Source organism: Schistocerca americana, chromosome 4, assembly GCF_021461395.2.
Source record: "Schistocerca americana isolate TAMUIC-IGC-003095 chromosome 4, iqSchAmer2.1, whole genome shotgun sequence".
In the NCBI taxonomy this organism is placed as follows: Eukaryota; Metazoa; Arthropoda; class Insecta; order Orthoptera; family Acrididae; genus Schistocerca; species Schistocerca americana.
Window position 1 is genome coordinate 792,931,684 of NC_060122.1, and position 22,146 is coordinate 792,953,829.

General features: G+C 39.2%; 1 protein-coding gene across 2 annotated transcripts in view; it reads right to left on the reverse strand.

The window, feature by feature from the left end:
• Positions 1-215: 215 nt before the first annotated feature.
• Positions 216-22,146, reverse strand: part of LOC124612737 (trans-1,2-dihydrobenzene-1,2-diol dehydrogenase-like) — a 110,333-nt gene continuing 88,402 nt past the window's right edge. For both annotated transcript variants that reach the window (XM_047141115.1, XM_047141116.1), the window contains exon 6: positions 216-2,060. In XM_047141115.1, the coding sequence (XP_046997071.1) occupies positions 1,954-2,060 (107 nt within the window). In that variant the 3' untranslated portion in view covers positions 216-1,953. The remainder of the gene's footprint in view (positions 2,061-22,146) is intronic.

Genomic DNA, 22,146 nt, shown 5'->3' on the forward strand with positions numbered 1-22,146 from the left:
GCTCAACAACAAATCATTGGACAGTGTGTCAAAATTGCCCACTTGCGAAGTTTGATGAATGTGGCTATAAACAACAACAAAATGTACCTGATGACATTAACTTGTTACTTCACTGGTAAAAGGTGCAATATTAGCAACAATTTATTAGGTGATATTCATAGTGACATTCACATATGTAGTGACGAAATAACTTTTAGACAAACAAAGGTCTTGTATATAAAAAATTAAACTGTCTTTTTATTTCACATTTATTTCTGGGACATATTGGGGGGAAGGGGGGGGACACACGTAATCTACACTGATGTACACTAAAAATATGACACAGATAATTTTACATAAAATGTTATGTTTCAGCAATATAAAATATATATTAAATCACATTTCTGTATTATTCCTCTCTCGACCAACAATCCATATTACCTGCAACTACCTGTTCACCTCAATATGATCACATACTAGATAAGACGGCTACATTCATTTGAATTTTGTAAACAAGCTGAAATACTATCTACAACAATTTAACAATGTGCTTTTACTTTTATGGCAACTTACAAAACTGTTGACTGTTCTCTCCTTTGTTATATACCAAAAAAGAACGGCAATTACACAACAGAAATTTGTAGAACCGTATTAGGGATTTTTATTAGTTAAATGCATAACATCACAAATTAATAGTATAAAAATAATATTCTGCCACACTTTCCGGTATGCTGTAAATTTCAATGAGCAGATAGTCTGCAATGTATGCTACATTAGACTGTAACACCAGTGATCAGATGTTTTATTTCACACCACCTGTAGAAGTCAGCTTACAGAGTTTCTGAAGCAATTGTGTAAATACATGAAAGGAGTCAGTCACTTACAAATGACATTTTGAAGTAATTTTTGCTACTGTTTTCCCATTGAAAAAGTCTCATATTTTTTTCAATTTCCACGTAAGTGCCTAAGCTGTGAGGATTTTTCATAATCAAAAAATATGTCTTTTCTTCTTTACCCACAAACAGTATAATAGATATAAATAATATGAGATATTTCTGTCTAGCAATACTACTTTGCTAAAAAATGAATCAGAAATAATGTCATTACATCATTCTTCAACAGTTTCTACTCAAAGGATTTAATTTTTAATTTGGTTAAGATGAAGTTATCCTTTACTGTTTGCAATTAATTTTTTTCTACTGGATTCATTCTTCTATTAAGGCAGATTATTTTCTTCACAAAACTGACTTGCATTTGTATTATTGATGACACACTGTATATATGCACAGACACTTTTAATGGAATTAGCAAAACCAATCCTCTTGAAAGATAAAAAGCAGTAGGTAATGCTGCAAACACTTCCAAAGTATGTTCAATGTGTGTCAATAGTCTTATATATACTGTGAAATACAATATTATTTTATATAAAAATAACTCATTGATGACGGTATAATTTTGTTGGAAAAAAAGCAGCTAAGGAAGAAAAATATTTTATTCTATATTACTGTGCAGCTCCCAAAAAAAGTATTGGTTTATATACTTAAAAAAAAAAAGAGTTAGAAATTTTCATAGAGATCCACTAAACTAGAATTTAATGTTACTTATGAGATAATTTACAGCAAACTAGTCACTACTATTTTCATATTTGTATTTTTCATTTTTGACTTGATGCTGTACGTCCTCTCATCAGTACTCTACTTGTTACAGTCATAGCATAACCAATATATTACACATAAAACCCATGAAAATTTAAGATGCCGACAGGCGGTTGAGTAAAACACAGCTGAGTGCTACAATATTTTATGAATATTGCTAAGCACAAAAATAAAATTCAAGAAAGTCTGTCAAGCATTATCACAACATCCACAGACTCACATATGTACATTTTACTCCCAGTTTTCCCTGAAAATGCAGGTAATTATGAAAATAACACCTTTTTGCTAACATAGTGTGCAAATGAATACCAAGCTTCAACTACTCATCTTGTTCATATGTAACTCCAATTTCTTTTCTCAATTTGTCTTCCAATTCAGCAATCAGTTTACTTTCAGCATGGGTTATTTTGGGGCTTTCTAGCAATCCTGTGACAGACAAAACAATTTTTGCTGTATTTATAGACATTGCATATAAATAATATGCATTACATATAAATAATATGCACACTTGAAAATATAATAGGACACTTCTTTGTAAAAGCTGTATCAGCGGATTACCTAAACTCTTAAAGTAACAAAGTGCCTCAGGAAACAATGGATCATTTAACTAATAGGATACAGCATTTTTTTTTCAATGCTACCCAAATTACTTCCCTGTTCTATATGTTTTGGAGAAAGAAACACCTCATTTATTTTCCATTTTATTTGTGACTGTGGAGCTGCCTCTGTAGCTGTCACCGTCTGCACTAAGAAAAGCTTAGCACTTACCTCCAGAAGGTGAAATATTTATTACTGCCAATCTATGCATATAAGAGTGCATGACACTATTACGTCTTTTGGAACCATTAGTTCCTTGTTTTTATTATTCACATTTCTTTTAATGTGTTGTCATCAAATGTTGACTTACAAACTTCATATTGTTTATACAGTAATAACAAAAGTTTAAAACTAACATATTTATCTAGAAAGGTCAACACAAAATGTGTACAACTTCGGCTCTTTAAATGAATACAGAACTTTATTTACAAGAAAAGATTTTAATTTTTTAAAATAATGGGTTCCCAGTATGTGCTCTTATGTAGTCTGGTAATTTGTTGTACTGGTACCACATTGACTCACAGATGTATGGACAGTGGTCTGTTCCTCTTTAATTTTGTTCTTTGCCTGTAAAAACTGTACTTATTTCTTGTGTTGTGAGTGCGCACATCGTAACATTAGGGTGTCTCACTCTAAGAGCTTACAAAAAAATGTGGTCTCCCTCTGACAGGCCTCCCAGCACAAAAGACCATATGACAGCCTAACAGCTCTCTTTTATAGCATCACTATTCTCTTCAAGTGCACATCAGTGGCATACCCTACAACTCTATCCTATGCTTTATAAATAGGAAAATTGTCCCACAGTACAATAATTTCAGCATTTTATTACATATGGTCATGGAAAGCTGTTTTAGCAAGTAAAATGCATTGCTTATTTTCCTACATACAAAGTTAACAAACATTTCCTGAACATCTGTGGTATGAATTCCCACTTTGAACTCCAGTAACCGTGATTTTGTGGTACTGACTTTTAGGCCATGGTTACTAAAATATTTAATCACTTCTGATGTCCCATGTGTTGAAAAATGTTATGTTCTCATTGTAACCATAAAACATCAGAGAGATGTCATCAGCATAAGTAATTATATAGAAGTTAGAAAGCCGTACAATGTCATTTACACACACAAGAGAAAGAACTGGCCCCAGTGTTGTCACCTGTGACACTCCCTGCATTACTGTTTCAGTCATAGACTGAATGTCAAGGAGAGAGGAATAGGTTGCAGCTGATTAAAAAGTAAGAGCAGGACATTCAGACCTGACGATAAGAGGGACTCACCTGATGTGAGGATGAGGGGAGATAGACGAATGGGGTAAACAATGTAGTAATTTGGTCATCTACTCTCTCTGACACTCCTCTCCTCTCTTTCAGGTAGGTCTCTCTCATCCTGGGGTATGAGTGACCTGCCCTTCCTTTTCAACCTTCACCAATTTATTCCTCTCTTCTTCCCAAAAAAGAAACTAGTAGTTCTAAAATCTAGGATATTCATGTACTTTCTTACATATTTGTTGGGAGTACTAAATATTCACCTTCTGAAGGTCATTGTGGCCATTAATTCTGTCTCATAATTGTGTAGCTTCCTCAAGAGAATTTTATTATATAGTATGATAATATTATAGCACAAGAAAATTAGGACATTTCTTTAAGTGGAAGAACAACTAAAAATCAATATAAAACACTATGAAACACAAAAGAGCTGGAAGAGGTTCAACACCATTCAATGATTACTAGCTAGCTTAAATAAAAGCACATACAGTACAACACAAAGCTCACAGGTATGTCACACACACACATTCATTGACATTGTTAGCAGCAGATAACCTAAATCACCAAGTCTATCAAATATTTTGCAGTGATTGAAATAAAAAGGATCAAAGAGCAACAAAGCAACAGAACACTGTCAGTTGTTAACAGTGTGCATGAGAAATGTTATGTAATACTAAAGAAGGTTATTTGTGAAATTCTCATGTAGGTCAACATCGAGTTTTTCCTTTTTCAATTTTTGGCAGAGATGCTTACAAGGCTATAACAACTTAAGAAATACGCGGTCCCTTACTGGTCACAAGTATATCCCAAAAATGCTTCATGGATTCATAAATTACTTTTTTGTAATTAGTGTATGAATATTTGTTTGAGAGCCGAATAAAAGTAAAAAAACAGAGCAAGAAAAGGAGGCATATTTGAACAGAACATCATTTAACATCCAAATTGTTTTTTAAGTAATTTTTCTTCCTGGCGTACACCACGTGAGGCTTTATTGAATACAAATACAGATATAGAAAATAGATTAATGAGAACTAATTTCATACAAAAACATTAGTTTAAAGTATACAAGAAGAAAACAAAAACCATGGCTATCACTGAGTATGGTCTCAAAAGAGTAAAAACTGACATGAATGATTACATATGCCCATAAACTGTACTAGTGTTAGAAGTAGTAGTAATAATCGTAGCAGCAGCAGCAGCAGCAGCCACCTGGTGGCGGTGGTGGTGGTGGTGGTGAAGATGAAGATGATGATGATGATGATGGTGTATGACTTAATGTAATTTTTAATAGAATTGCCAATCTATGCACTATATTGACAATTTGTAAAGGTATGGTATTATAAGTATGTTCCAAAATGTATCAAACTTATGGAAGAATGTTTCTGTTTTGCAGCAGGTACGATCATTTCTTAATTTGAGAGAGGGGAAAAAAAAGTTTCACATACAGCAGAGTATTCATTGTGACCCAGTATATTGGATGTGCATGTTACAGCAAGTCTCAGAATGCCTTTAACGAAATCTCTGCATAGGACACACCAAACAAATCCACCATTCAACAGCAGCATGACAAGTTCCAGAAGACAGAGAGAGTGGCAGATTCAGCTGAAAGTGGTCATGCTAAATTGCTAACGACATAAAAACTGATAGACCTGCAAACTGTATATTCCTTGAGACCCAAGAAGTATGTGGCACACCTATCTAGCCAGTCTCTCCATTGCTAGCATACATATTTAAAGATGAACCCATACAGAAATTGTATAGCTCACGAGTTGCTACCTGAAGATATTGGAAATGTGTTAGTGGATCATATCATTTGTAACACCACAAGAGACAGAACTTGATGATTGGTATTAGTTTGAGAAGTCACGATTTCATCTTGATGCATATATGTATTCATTAAATTCATGCATTTGGGCTATGGAAATTACACATCGGCTGCAAATGTCTACATCTACATGTCCTCTGCACACACAAAAAATGATTGTTTGCTGTGCTATGCCACATATGCAAACCCTATCACATTCTTTCAGGGAATGGCGAAGAGTGGACACTGCATACAGATTGTGCAGAAATTTTTACACACTATACCAAAAGACTAGCTGCAGTATGTGTTGTTTCAGCATGACAATGCTATGGCTCATACAATCAACACCACTATGATTTTCTACAATCTGGGTTTATAGATGCAGGTGATTTGTTTATACCCGACTTTTGTTTGTGGGTTTAATAACCTCGCTGGATGTCCAAATGGAGATTCGGATGTACCAAAATGTGTAACATTGCCTACTTCGGCGAGGACATCTCCAGCATGTCAGCCACCAATCTCGTAGGCCAGTTACATGAAGTCAGGTCAATATAGGGCTACCCAGCAGTTGGCTCGCACTCAGTTTTTCTCCATTAGCTGCTGTTATCCAGATCAGCCTCTACCATGTGAACTACAACTACTACTGCTCTTTACCTGGACTGGATTGAAACTTATTTTTGGATAGTGGGTGCCATGTTCACCAATTAATTGCATGACTAGAGCAGCATGAACAGAATGAAGGTACAATGATGCAAATTAATAATTTGGGAGTTCATAAAACACCTCCCCCTTAATAGCTGACATAACTGAGAAACTGTGGCTACTTGGTAGGCAGTCACACTTAAGTTATGTCACTAGGGTTAGTCAGAGTGTTGAATTGATTCTGCATTCTTCATGTTTCGATTTTTTTGTTAGAGGTGCTCACGAGGCATTATGCGGTGTAGAAAGACCATCTTATGATGAAATCAAATCATCACAAGCACCATACGTTGCACCAGAGCCCTCCACACTGAAGTTCCATGATGATGGTCAATGCTGACCCACGAGGGTTGAACGAAGTGAAGGACTATTTTGCCAATAGCCTTGGAACAGTTCAGTCATGCTAGTATTCCTTATAAGTTAGAACTTGAGTTGTGAATTTAAGCCTGCTTGCAATCTAGCAAATTAATCCAGGTAATCTTCCACAACAGTTGAATATTTCCTGTCTGTTAAAAGCAATCTTCAGCAAGACCTTCTAGAGGAGATAGGAGTTCTGTCAGCTGGAAGTAAAAGCATGCATCAGGACAGTAGAATCCTTGATCTCCACTTCACATGCTGGTATAAAATTCCCATATAGTGCTTCTACTTGATGAGCATGTGGTTTCCACCACCAAAAAACTTATTTGTAATTTCTTAGTGTGGTATCACCGCCAGACACCACACTTGCTAGGTGGTAGCCATTAAATCGGCCGCGGTCCGTTAGTATACGTCGGACCCATGTGTCGGCGCTATCAGTGATTGCAGACCGAGCGCCGTCACACGGCAGGTCTAGAGAGACTTCCTAGCACTCGCCCCAGTTGTAAAGCCGACTTTGCTAGCGATGGTTCACTGACAAATTACGCTCTCATTTGCCGAGACGATAGTTAGCATAGCCTTCAGCTACGTCATTTGCTACGACCTAGCAAGGCGCCATTACCATTTGCTATTTATCTTGTGATGCATGTACCGTCAGACTGATGTTCACCAATTATGGATTAAAGTTAAGTATTCCAGAAGCTACGTACCGTTTTTGCTAGTCTCAATTCCTTATCATTTTCCAGACCTCACGGCAGCCTGCGTGAGCTTAAACGCGTGCCTTTCGGCTTCCTGTCATAGTGGATTGGCTTTCTTGCCAGTCCACAACACTTAGCATTATAACTGTAATATGTGTGTGCATAACAAAACAGTAATGCTTGGATTTACATCAATTTCAACAGGAAATACCTTATTTACCTCAGTAAAAATCAAACAATAGAAAATCCAGGATGGAATGTACACTGTGAGATCAAAATTATCTGGATACCCGCAACAACACACGTTTTTGATATTAGTTGCATTGTGCTGCCACCTACTGCCAGGTACTCCATATCAGTGACCTCAGTAGTAAATAGAAATCATGAGAGAGCAGGAAGGGGTGCTCCGTGGAACTTAAGGACTTCGAACGTGGTCAGGTGATTGGGTGTTACTTTTGTCGTACATCTGTATGTGAGATTTCCACACTCCACAACATCCCTAGGTCCACTGTTTCCAATGTGATAGTGAAGTGGAAACGTGAAGGGATATGTACAGCACAAAATCGTACAAGCTGACCTCGTTTGTTGGCTGAAAGAGACTGTCGACAGTTGAAGAGGGTCGTAATGTGTAATAGGCAGACCACCACACAGGAATTCCAAACTGTATCAGGATCCACTGCAAGTACTATGACAGTGAGGTGGGAGGTAAGAAGACTTGGATTTCATGGTCGAACGGCTGCTCATAAGACAAACATCACACTGGTAAATGCCAAACGACATCTCGCTTGATGTAAGGAGTGTAAACATTGGATGACTGAAAACACTAGATGACTGAACAGTGGAAAAACATTGTGTGGAGTAACGAATCACGGTACACCACATGGCAATCTGCTGGCAGGGTGTGGGTATGGCGAATGTCCTGTGAACGTCATCTGCCAACGCGTGTAGCACCAACAGTAAAATTTGGAGGTGGTGGTGTTATGGTGTGGTCGTATTATTCGTGGAGGGGGCTTGCACACCCTGTTGTGTTGCATGGCACTATCACAGCACAGGCCTACATTGATGTTTTAAGCACCTTCTTGCTTCCCACTGTTGAAGAGCAATTCGGGGATGGTGATTGCATCTTTCAATACGACTGAGCACCTGTTCATAATGCACGGTCTATGGTGGAGTGGTTACACAAAAATATCCCTGTAATGGACTGGCCTGCACAGTGTCCTGGCTTGAACACTAAGGAACACCTTTCGAATGTTTTGGAACACCGACTTTGTGCCAGGCCTCATCAATCAACATCAATACCTCTCCTCATGTAGCACTCCATGGAGAAGAGTCTGCCATTCCTCAAGAAACCATCCACCACCTGATCGAACATATGCCTGTGAGAGTGGAAGCTGTAATCAAGGCTAAGGGTGGGCCAACACCATACTGAATTCTAGCATTACCGATGGAGGTCACCGTGAACTTTTCAGCCAGGTGTCCGGATACTTTTGATCACATAGTGTAACAATATTGTGAGGAGGAAAGTTGACACTCACCATGTAGCTGAGGTGCTGAGTCGCAGATATGCACAACAAAAAGACTGTCACAAAGATAGCTTTCGACCAGTAAGGCCTTCGTCAAAATTAGATGACCAACACACACACACACACACACACACACACACACACACACACACACACAAGCGCACGTGCGTGCATGCGCGTGCTCAAATGCGACACACACATAGCTGCAGGCTCAGGCAACTAAGGCCACAGTTGCTAATCAAAATTACAAATGGTTTTCTTCATATAAAGTATCTACCTAAAAAAGTTGATATTATACCCTTTCTAATCTTATGCCATCCGTTGATTTTCTACATTTTGATAATATGAGGAGAAATAAAATAAACAAAAAGAAATGGTTCACTTTATTTTTTATCTTCACATCCTTTTTTCCTTACTATCTAAAGAAGTCATTTGTGGTGTCACAATTTTTAATCACTGATATTTGGCTGTTTCTTCCAAATATGCTGTGATTTCCATGGTTTTTGTTATGGTGGAATCTGAGAAAACAGCTGTTTTTTCCAAATAAATAGAGAATTTCATGTCTATAATGATGTGAGAATGTGACAACAATCCATTGTCTCTTCCTTCCAAACATATCATCTGCCGGCTGTTCTCTGATTGGCTGCATAGAACCAGCAGTTAGCACACTTCATTTCAGTCCCATCATAATTCACTGTAAGTGTTGATAACATTCTGCACAAAACACATACATCATTGGCCCTCACCTAGACTTTTACATCTCCTGCAAAAATTAATACTATTGCTGAATATTTGTTCAATTTTAGCCAGTTCATTTCTCACTACAAACAGATTCAGGCAAACTGCAGTTTAAGACTAGTAGATGTTAATGATAAACCAACGTACGTGGTATACATTCCCATGGTTGGCAACATGACAAAATTTACTGCCTGCTCACCACTGCCCTCCCAACATTTGTCCTAGATGTCAGTGATCTGGTGTAATCTATTCCCCTCCAACTCCAACGAGTCCTTTAAAATATATCTGCATGTGATGTCATTGCCAAAGCATCCTCTGTAAATTGAAATGATCCTATATTTATCTATTAGACAATGTAAAAAAAAAAAAAAAATAAATAAATAAATAAATCTGAGCAGCAACAGTTTAACCTGTAAATACTGTATAAAATGCAACTATTTTTTGAATGACAAATTTGGGGAAGAAACTCATCCTATAGTTGGATAAATACAGTAGTTTTGTTTGGTTTTGTGAACTAATGGACAGTTTTTCTTCTGTTACAGAATGCTAATTTTGTGTTCAACAAATGCTTGTTGGCCCCAAAGTGAGGGTTACAATATTGGAAACATCTGTAAAAGATTCTGATTACAAAACTCACTTCCACATTACTGCCTGTTTTCAAAAAGATATTGAATGACGTGTTGCTGAATGTAAAAAATGTTACAAGTGTTTCAGAATGTGTACGCTGTAATTTTTTAATAACTAGTTTGGACTGCAACAACCCAAAAGAGCGTAGAAAATGCCATCAAAGAGTTCACTCAAATGATTCACATTAGACAATGGTAAAAAGTTCATGGGAATATTCTGTGATCTGACAAAACCATTTGATTTGGTGAAGCACTCCTTATTTCTCCACAAATGGCAGATATATGGAATCAGGTACATTGCTTTACAATGGTTCAACTTTTACTTAACTGTAAGAAAATGAAGAGTAATTGTAAATTCAATTGCATGCAATTATTCCTCAAACTGGGATGCAATTTTACAAGGAGTCCCACAAGGTTCGATACTGGGTCTTGCGTTGTTCTGATCATTGTACATGACTGATTTGCTCATGAGCTGTAACTTCTGGATATTAATTGGTTCACCTTTCTATTTCTTCATGACCGCCAATATTGAAAAGCTCAGACTTTGTTCCAAAATTCAGCTGTACTCAACTGGTAGTATCTAGTTCAGCATAATATGTAATTTTGAAAATGAATTCAAAACTTCTCCATTTGATGTGACATATATTTTTGATTTCAACTACAATAACTCTTCAGAGTAACATGTCTTTACAAGCAACACTACAATACTCTCTCAATCATAATTTTAATGTCAAATCAACACCTCACGATACAGTAACAAAAACCTTCCACACAGTTTGTGATTCTAAACCATTTAAATAAAAGTCTTTCAACTGCGGCAATCGCCATTCATCAGCTAGGTAGACACTGTGTAACACATCACTATACCAAAGTGATAAGGTACACTACAGTCCCTAGCTCTTCCTGTTCCACATAAATGACCTAACAGTTGCTACTGACGTTCTCTGAGCTTTATTTGGTGGTGATACATCAGTTCTAGTTGAAAATCAGGTGCCTGAAAGAATTCCAGGAAATTGCCAAAATACTTAAAAAAAAACTTGAATCTTGGTTTCATCAACATGGTCTAAAACTAAATGTAACTAATGCCAAAATCATGCAATTTGAAATGAAGTCATCAGAATGGAGTGAAATAAATATAACCTGCAATTATCAGGATATCACATAAGCAAACCATGTAAAGTTTTTAGGCCTAAATCCTAATAAAAATTTAAACTTGTGCATACTGATTACTAACAACTTAGCATCTGCAACGTGTATTTTGTCAGGTGACATATAGACGAAAGATAGTCTATCACTGCTACTTTGAGTCAGTTATTCATTATGGTATAATCTTTTGAGAAAATTTAACAAATATCATGAGACCCTTAGTTTTACAAAAGAACATAATTATGAATACATATTGCCAAACAAAAGATATCCTGTCAACCATAGGTAAAAAATTTAAAAATATTTCCCATACCACCCTTATCCCATCACCACCCTTTACATATACGAAGTGTTGATTTTATTGTAAAAAAAGGCAACATATGCTTGTGTCTGTATATGTGCGGATGGATATGTGTGTGTGTGTGTGTGTGTGTGTGTGTGTGTGTGTGTGTGCGCGCGCGAGTGTATACCTGTCCCTTTTTCCCCCTAAGGTAAGTCTTTCTACTCCCGGGATTGGAATGACTCCTTACTTTCTCCCTTAAAACCCACATCCTTCGTCTTTCCCTCTCCTTCCCTCTTTCCTGATGAAGCAACCGTGGGTTGCGAAAGCTTGAATTTTGTGTGTGTGTTTGTGTTTGTTAGTGTCTCAATCAACATACCAACGCTTTCGTTTGGTAAGTTACATCATCTTTGTTTTTAGATATATTTTTTCCACGTGGAATGTTCCCTCTATTATATTCAATCTTAACATTTCAGTTACATGAAACAAAAGTCAATAGCATATAATGCAGACAGCAGTTTCCCTCTGTTTCTTACCACTCAAAATTTCTCCAGTGTCTGTGGATGACTGATACAGGTAATATGCTGTTGTGTGCATGAACACCGAATTCACCTGATTACCGCAATCAATGCCACTTAAAACATCAGTTGTGAGGGTCAAGTGGTCAACACTTGAAGCCCTCTATCCCCCTGAAAATTTTGAGCAGGCTTCAGCAAACACTATGAGGTATTATAGTGGAACACTGTATGTCTTTGACAGTGGGTAAAACATCTGGACCGGAAGTATGAGACAAAATCTATTAAAACATAAAATTGAACCTCAAGTTGTGTTCCACACTAATGGACTGGATGAAGGTTGAGGAACAGCCACAGTCATTTGTGGGTAACCCATTAGGCATTTACCATACCCCAGTTGAATGAGGCTTATCTTGGTACCACAGGAATCTCTTTGGATGAAATGAGACTTACTAATTCTAGCAACAAAATTCTCAGTGATTCAGGCTGTCCAGTTTGTAGTAATATGCCACCTGCTAAGTGGGCTTGAGAGGGGAGGGGTGTGGGAGTAGGGATACTCTTTTGAGCTCTCTCAGTAGAGTGGGCATTGTAGTGTAAAAGTCATCCCACTGTCATTAACAGGAAAGGCCAGAACAAATACCTGGCACCTTGAAGTCTGTGAAAAGACTGTGTAATGGCACCCTTCTCATTGAGACTGTTACAATACAACGTGCAGTCCAACTTCTCTGGATAAACACATTCAGTGACTTCCCTGTTGTCCCTGAATCAAACAATCTCATGATCTGTAAGGGTGTAGTGACATCCATGTTGTTATCAGCATGCTAATGTGAAGTACCTACAAGAAGATTGGAAAAGCACAGAAATCACTGGAGATGAAAGTATATTTTTAATGTCATAAGTTTAGGCACACCATTATGACTTGTAAAGGTGAAACAACTGCCAGAAAATGCAACCCATCAACCTGTGATGCTTGCTCTGATTAATCTATGGGTATTAACAGCTCAAGAAATCATATGTATGAAGTATGAAATAAACAGCGTATTTAGAAAGTGAAAAATTTCTTACTGTGGACTTAAAAAAGTATTTAAGATAATGACACCTCCAAGCTTAAAAATTACTTTTGTCTCAGTGTGTCAAAACTAGTGCTGCATACTAAGCAAAGTTTACCAAAACTCGATCAAACACCTGTACTTGTAAATGTGCTTGTCAGGAAATAAGTAATCCTTTTAAAGTATCTCTATGCAAATTGAACAAGCCAAGAGTACAAAAGTTCTTTGGCATGATACTTCTACAAAGCACAGAGTATAGTTTAGAAACTTGCTGGTCTATCACGTGCAAAACTGTCAATGTCCTCACAAAGAGGCGAGGTTGCAAAAAGGCAGAATTTAAAGAGAAAGAGACCATGTGAACCTTGTTTAGCTGAATGGTTTAGGGGAACTTAAGGTTAGTTTACAAGGTCCATGCAGCCCACAAACATATCCCTCTGTTATCACAGTATGACGCTGACAAGTAGACAAAAGAGGGAGAAGAGAAAAATCTCTTACCACTTGAAAGGAAGCAAATTGGAGTAGCTCCACTTTTTATAGTACCACCATTAACATGAACATTTTTTTCCCATTTCTACTATCTATTGCATACATAATACACATACTGTGTATGGCTATGAATTCTTTCGTGATTAAGTCCTTGTATAAAAAGTTTTTGGTAAACTTGCCTCGTCAAACTTGGATAAAACCCCGATCTTTCGATGAGTGCCTCCTTCATCAAAAACTTGGGATTACATCCGAATTTGATGTGGCAAATTTGCCATTAATTTTTCATCCATATACTGTATAGAAATGAAATTTCCAAATTCTTAACTGAGCTGTAGTTTTCAAAACTGTATTATAGTTTCCAGGCTGCTGCTAACAACAGTATAAATAGTTTGTGTACAAGCAATTTCTTTAATGAAATACTCATCGTTTACAATTCACTAAGAGCACAAGTCTTCAAAATTCAATCTTGCTCACCACATTTGTTTTATGATTAACCTTAAAAGGATACTGTGATTAATATCCTTGCAAGAGAGCTACCAAGCAGCATGCACTAGCTGGAGAGCCTTAGCTTCTAGAACATTCTGCAGCCTCCAGTATTTTCCAGTGGACAGGGAACTGCCGTGTTGCGTCTAAATGTGAATTAACAGTGAGCACACGAGAGCAGTAGTGAGGTGGACTCGGTTGTGTGAGAATGTAAATAGTCACGAGTCATAAATATGCTACATTGAATTATGAAGTGTTTAATAGTGCATTGAGGGAAATATTTCATTGGAATACAAATGCTGAATCATCTGTGACTTTTTTGGAGTGAATAACTGCCATCATCATTGTCATCATTATCACAGCAATCAGTGTGACACACTTAGGAATGTTTTCCATTGTTTGAAGATGAATAAATTAAGTTAAAGGAAGTCATCTTTTATTTCAGAGGAACCTTACCATCCTTTATGATTAATTTTTTCATAAATAATTACAGTTTTGACAAGTACTGTTAGCTAGTACTTTAATGTTTTGTGCTACCATTGCTGAATAAAGTCTCTCTCTCCTTATAGTTCAATAACCAACATTTAGGACGACACTCAAATGTCTTAAAATTACGGGGGTGAGAGCTTACAACCTATCTTACCAGAAAGCCCTCAGTCTCTTCTTTCTAAATAAAATCAACCCTTGAAAAACTATTTAATTAAAATGTTATCCATATTCAAAACTGTAGGTTTAAAGAATGTTTGAAACTTAAAATCCAATCATTTCAAAAATTTAGTGTTATTGTCTTGCAGTCCTAATTTTTCTGTTTCCAAACATTTATAATTTTACTAGAATAACATGCCAGTTAATAAAATATTTCAGTTATAAAATGTGAGTTTAAAGAAAATTCTTGGCGAGCTTTTCAACTTCCAAGGGATAAAAGAGCACACCCAAAACTACACTATATAAAGTAGAATATAACCTTTTTCCCACATGAAGAATAACCACCTTATTGTTAGGCAAAATAACTTCATGCTCTAACGTGCATAAGTACTATCTGTTATTTCTGTTTTCAATTTCACCATTCAATATGTAATCAGTTTGTACGCATATAATCTACTAAAACAGTCTTACATGTATCTTTAAGCAAGTACTATGAAGAGAGCAGAAGGCAATTAGCGTTGCCCTTTCACTGTGTAAAGTTCCATGTTGACAGTCCTGGTTGCACTTTCATAAAGTAATGTTAATACAGTAAATCATCATAGAGCTTTAACCACAATCAGTCATTTGTGTAAAGCTTTAACTGGAGATTTATTGAGTATACATCAAGCATTAATGCCACTTGCTCATTTAATTTAGATTCATTGCAGTATTGCAAGGTTTACTAATCTGTGATATTGTGCCCAGCTGTGAGGTTTTCACTATAAAATCTGATCATGAACAAAGAGGACACTGAAAATAAATGTACATCAACTAGAAGAAAATCTACTTTGATGATGTGTAAAGTTGCTCAGAGTTCACTCAAAACACTTAGCAGCAATAAACAGTTGGACTGAAGAAGAATAAGAAGATGATATCCCAGGAACCTGAATGACAGGTCACAATTTCATATTCTGGTGAAATGTAAATGGATTCAGGATTAATTTGCAGCAACTAAGACTCCTAGCACAGGCAAGGCCAATGTAAACATGGTGGCCCTCTACTGGAGACATGTTTACGACCAACAAGGCCCCAACGGTGTATTGTTACAACCCCTACACAGAAAAAAGGACCTCAGCAGCAAGAAGCCTGAAGATATTGTGGCTGTATTTGTCAAGGAAGAATATTATTATTGCCTTTCTGCTTTACAAGTAGTAGTTGTGCTTCAATATTGTACACACACTATATCAGAATTAACACCAACCAAGTTTATTCTGCTTCCACATGATGAGATACATAGAAACACTGAGTGAAGTGTAGAATAGTACTAAGTCTCATAGTTATAGAACACAACAATATACAGTTTTGTAATGAGCATACAATAAGCAAGTGAGGCCACGGGCCCAGCACATCAGGCTTATATTGGGCTGTTGTCCACACGGCACAGCACCTGTTGCGCAGTCTATCCAGGTTGAGAGGCGGCATCTCTACGTAGGCCTGGAGGTATTTGCATTGCATGCTGTTTGATTATGGGTGCTCACCCTACAGAGTTGCAACATTCCTTCTCCCTTGAGGAAAAGTGTTCATGTCTTGATTGGCAGGTGATGACTGCTGGGGCAGGTATTGTGCTGCCACAGGAGAATATGGTCTGAAATAGCAAGGGTGCGGATAGGCATGATGCCCACTCCCCCATGAGCAGCCACAAGGGAGCACTAGTGGCGATGGTGCTGCATCCATGTCCACATCTGGGTGGGACTCGGCAATGGAGGCAGTAGAGAAGATGGCGGCAGTAGTGACAGGCTGTGGAGATGGAGGCGGCCCAGCACTGACTTCTCCACCCACCCAAGGCACCCAGGGGGAAGACAGCACCAGAAACGTAGGGGGTGCAACCCACATCATGGGGGCAGGCGCAGGTGGTGGGGGCAGCCGCATCGGTGGAGGGTTCTCCAGTCGGTCACTTAAGGAAAGAGCTAGTCATAGTGTCATGACAATGAGTCATTGGACGTGCACACGATGCAGAGGCAGTGGCCTGGCAGCGATGGATGACTGCTGGTATCACCTGCCAAACCCACAGGCCCAGATGACAGAGCACAGATGGAATTGCTCAGGGGCAGGTGCAGGTTGGTAGATGGGTGTTGGCCAGAGCAGATGAAGCAATGTACGGGGTGGCTGTGAAGCAGCTTCAGTGGGCAATGGTTTCTGACTGGAGTGAACCTTTATGAGCTTAAAGGATCTATTGAGGGTTTCTTTGGGAAAAGATAGAGTGATATACTTTTTCATCTGGGTTTTGAATGTACGTACCAACCACATTCTGCCTCTATTGGACCGCGGATGAAAGGGAGGGAACATAATATACCGGATGCCACTCTTTGTGACTCATATTGCTGTGGACTTATTTTAAATCTGTTCATAATTGTTTTTTCTATGTTGCATATGATCTTCCATGTACATAACTATGTTTCACATCTGCTCCTTGGACAACGATTGTTCTTTACTACGTTTCACCGGAGACGGGACTTGTGGCTCCCTGTCAGACAATGATGAACTGCATGGCTTGACACCTGTTTCAAAATTACTTTCACTTGTTAAGCTTGTATCGTTATCATTGTACTCCTTGTGTATGCTGTCCGCACAGTCGAGGATATATGGCACTATACACTTCACTGACTCAGCTTGCAGAAACACTAATATTTTATCTGCCACTTTTTTTTTCACTCAGCAAAATTCCTTGTGTTCCTTTCCAAGAAATGTGTCCAAAAACAACTACACCCATAATAACAACCAACTGAAATGTTTCTCTTCATGAGGTAGCTCAGTACATTACCATTAAAATGACACTAGTTCATATGAGAATTCTATGTACGACTGGAATTCTGCCAAGTTACAGTGTCAGCATCAACAACTGACTGAAAGCAGCATTCTTTTCCTGTGTCAAGGAACATTTGAGAAACCAAATTAACCATACTATGCAGACCTTCATGGGCAATGTTAACTTCCTTGAAGATGAAACAACTTTGAGCCTTAGGCCAAGGAAACAGCAATACTTTCTGCTTAATATTTCACCTCCCATTGCAGGATACCTTGTGATAAGGTACATGTGCTGTATCCAGATATCAAGTCCACCAACAATACAGACCATTTCTGTTGGCTGCTGAATCATGGGCCTGTTGACACTGTGTCACTGAGGAACGAATACAACAGTCCAGTTGCCAACAGCGACAGCATAAGCCTCCTGGTGCCCCATCATTGAGAACCAAACAGCTCACTGCCAGTCACTGTGACCAGTGATGTCAGCGTTGCCCACAGGTGGCATTGCTGTCGCCAGTAGGAGATGCGACTATCTCAACAGTACTTGTGTCCGCCAGGTCATGTGCCTGCAAGTAGGCTGTGCCACGTTCCGCTGCCTCTATGGTATTTATGTCAACCTAAGGCCACAGCCAGTCAGTTTGGCCCCAGCCACCAACCAGACAGTTTCAGCAGCAGATACAGGATGCAGTCCAACAGCCGATCTGGGACCACTATGCCTTTGCTATCCTCCAGAGCGGCCAGCTGGGCAACCGAGAACCTGTCCCTCATTGATCACAGGGTTGTAGACTGCTGCCTTCGGATTCAGTATCAAACTATTGTAGAAAAAGTGTGAATACTGGACAGAAATCCAGCTTGTGCATGTCTGTACATAGACTATAACTGTGATTCACGATTGATGCCCAATTTAGAAGTGTCATTGATTAGCAAAACTATCAGACTGAAGCAGTGCACACTACATCCAGAAGTTCTTTGTGTTTTTCAATGATTAATTCTATGGCAGGCTGTGTGGTTATGAAAGTACCTTTATTTATGCTATTCCTAATAAAGTGTATAGTGTTATTTGTCCACATAGGAGCTTCTTCCTTTTATGTCCACCAAATCCTGGCCACAAGAGGGACATGGGTTTTAATTTCCCATTGCTTTTAAAAATGAATGTTTTCTAAACTTCATATGCAACATAATTTTTTCGTAAAGCCGTCACAATGATTTCACAGAACTTTTGTTTTAAAGCTGAACTTTTCTCATTGAACTAATGGAGACTATGGATTTCTTTAATTACTATAGTTTGGTCTTGGTTTCCTATAAAGCCTTCAATTGCTTTTTCATATGAGTTTGGTACTTTGTCGAGTCTGCCCATAACTTTCAATCTATCTGTAATAACATCTTGTCATGTTCAAATGACTTTACATGCAAAGTCATTCCTATTTACCACACATTCTGTGTAACAAGTCCCATTAGTAAACATTTAAATATGTCACAAAAATCACACAGCAGTTCATTTCAGGCTTTAGGTAACTTTTGTAGTAACTACTATATGTTCCACCATTCCTTTATAAAATTTGAAATATTCTGGCACTTTTGGTGAATGATGCTGTATACACATTAGGATCGAGGTTGGCCATCTGGATCTTCTTTGTCAATAATCTGAAAGAGAACTTGGACAAAAGGCACCTTTTGCTCCAAGGAGAACCACAACTTATTATTAGTTCCACTCTGTCTGTAATACAAACTGAAAATGCTTCTCCCATGAGTTTCTTTGGCACACATGTTGAGTGTAAGTTGTCTTCTTATCCCATGTATTTACAGCCCTTACCTCTATACCTGTGCACCTACTTTTAGTTAGTACAATAAGTTGGACAATTTACAACAGCAAAAGTGGGATCACAATGGCTCACGTACGTTGCCAGTTTCAGATACTGCTTGTGGGTGATGAAGATAAATAACAAAGCAGTCCCCTCCTCCAAAATGACTTTTCTGCACGTTACATAGACCTGATATTCATATGTAATGTACACTCAAGTAGGCAAGTACTCTGCAAATCTACCATTTCTGGAGACGAAGGTGTTGGTGTGAGCGACAGAAGGTCTGTACCTCAGATATTCCAACCAACACACTGATCAGTATGTTTCCAGCTGTTTGACCAAACTGAAGGCAGTTTTCAGTTGCACATGAGCAAGAGCCAAACCAGTCTGTACCTAGAGAAAGCACTGTTGTTTCAGGCATCAACCATTAGGTTTATTCGATGAAGTTCTCCATTCCTGTCACTTGCCAGATAGTCATTTTAGCATGATTACCATGCCTTAGATGCTCAATGATCTGCCTCAAATCTAGAACTCCTTTCCTTCCACCATCTCATTAGCCACAATTCTAAACAAAGAGTCTTGTGTCCAACAATTCATTCTCTCAACTGGTAATTTTTCTCATTTATTAATTCAAGATGTGTAATTCCTCACTCAATCCATATGACCTTCAACAATCTCCTGTAACATACCACGTTTTCTCCTTACCACTGTAATAAAAATTTCTTTTGTTTAGATGTCTAAGATGGTGGAAATAAGATAGTAAACCAAACTGTCAAAACTTTTGCTTGTGATACTTCTTATACAATGTCATAACTGGTAACTATTTCCTGCTCAATCTGAAATTGGTGTGTGTCAAACAGCTAACTTACAGATAACATTATTCCACAATGGAAACTCTCACAGAACTGGCATTCTATGTTGCAATAGCACACATGCTTATAACAATATAATGAAAGGTATAATTGTTGCTCAATATGCAGCAGAGAAAATTTTTGTAAAAACACACACACACACACACACACACAAAACTGTGTGGGACTTGCATTTGCATGTGTGTGTTTGTGTGTGTGTGTTTGACAAAGGCCTTGTTAGCCAAAAGCTAACTTCCCGACAGTCTTTTTGTCATGCCTTTCTGCGACTCAGCGTATCTGCTATATGGTGAGTAGCAACTATCCTTTTCATTATATTGTTACATATAACTTTTACTTCTTCCATTGTCTGTCCAGCCACCATATCTTAAGCTCGATGATGTACTTCATCGTATTTATTTACCCTGCTTCCTACTGGCCTACGTAACATGTGAACCCCACCACTGGTAAAATATTCATATTAAGTGTTAAGTGAGATGGAAAACTTTACACAAAATATTGTGACAGGCATGCACATGGGAAACGTATTTCTTGATGTCTAAAAATGCTGACTACAAATGTTAACAGTCAACTCACATATACTGCTTTTGGCCTCACTAGCTTCTACTCTTACGTCATTTTCAATAATCCACATCCCTACTTGGCCAACAGCTGCATCAGCATGTAATAGGAAATGTGAGGGGATGTATGATCCTACTACATACTCATGTAGCCATTGGCTAAGAAATTTCATAGTCTATTGAGAACGACATATAGTAGAAACTGGTCTAGCTGAAAAATAATACACTCCTGGAAATGGAAAAAAGAACACATTGACACCGGTGTGTCAGACCCACCATACTTGCTCCGGACACTGCGAGAGGGCCGTACAAGCAATGATCACACACACGGCACAGCGGACACACCAGGAACCGCGGTGTTGGCCGTCGAATGGCGCTAGCTGCGCAGCATTTGTGCACCGCCGCCGTCAGTGTCAGCCAGTTTGCCGTGGCATACGGAGCTCCATCGCAGTCTTTAACACTGGTAGCATGCCGCGACAGCGTGGAAGTGAACCATATGTGCAGTTGACGGACTTTGAGCGAGGGCGTATAGTGGGCATGCGGGAGGCCGGGTGGACGTACCGCCGAATTGCTCAACACGTGGGGCGTGAGGTCTCCACAGTACATCGATGTTGTCGCCAGTGGTCGGCGGAAGGTGCACGTGCCCGTCGACCTGGGACCGGACCGCAGCGATGCACGGATGCACGCCAAGACCGTAGGATCCTACGCAGTGCCGTAGGGGACCGCACCGCCACTTCCCAGCAAATTAGGGACACTGTTGCTCCTGGGGTATCGGCGAGGACCATTCGCAACCGTCTCCATGAAGCTGGGCTACGGTCCCGCACACCGTTAGGCCGTCTTCCGCTCACGCCCCAACATCGTGCAGCCCGCCTCCAGTGGTGTCGCGACAGGCGTGAATGGAGGGACGAATGGAGACGTGTCGTCTTCAGCGATGAGAGTCGCTTCTGCCTTGGTGCCAATGATGGTCGTATGCGTGTTTGGCGCCGTGCAGGTGAGCGCCACAATCAGGACTGCATACGACCGAGGCACACAGGGCCAACACCCGGCATCATGGTGTGGGGAGCGATCTCCTACACTGGCCGTACACCACTGGTGATCGTCGAGGGGCACTGAATAGTGCACGGTACATCCAAACCGTCATCGAACCCATCGTTCTACCATTCCTAGACCGGCAAGGGAACTTGCTGTTCTAACAGGACAATGCACGTCCGCATGTATCTCGTGCCACCCAACGTGCTCTAGAAGGTGTAAGTCAACTACCCTGGCCAGCAAGATCTCCGGATCTGTCCCCCATTGAGCATGTTTGGGACTGGATGAAGCGTCGTCTCACGCGGTCTGCACGTCCAGCACGAACGCTGGTCCAACTGAGGCGCCAGGTGGAAATGGCATGGCAAGCCGTTCCACAGGACTACATACAGCATCTCTACGATCGTCTCCATAGGAGAATAGCAGCCTGCATTGCTGCGAAAGCTGGATATAGACTGTACTAGTGCCGACATTGTGCATGCTCTGTTGCCTGTGTCTATGTGCTTGTGGTTCTGTCAGTGTGATCATGTGATGTATCTGACCCCAGGAATGTGTCAATAAAGT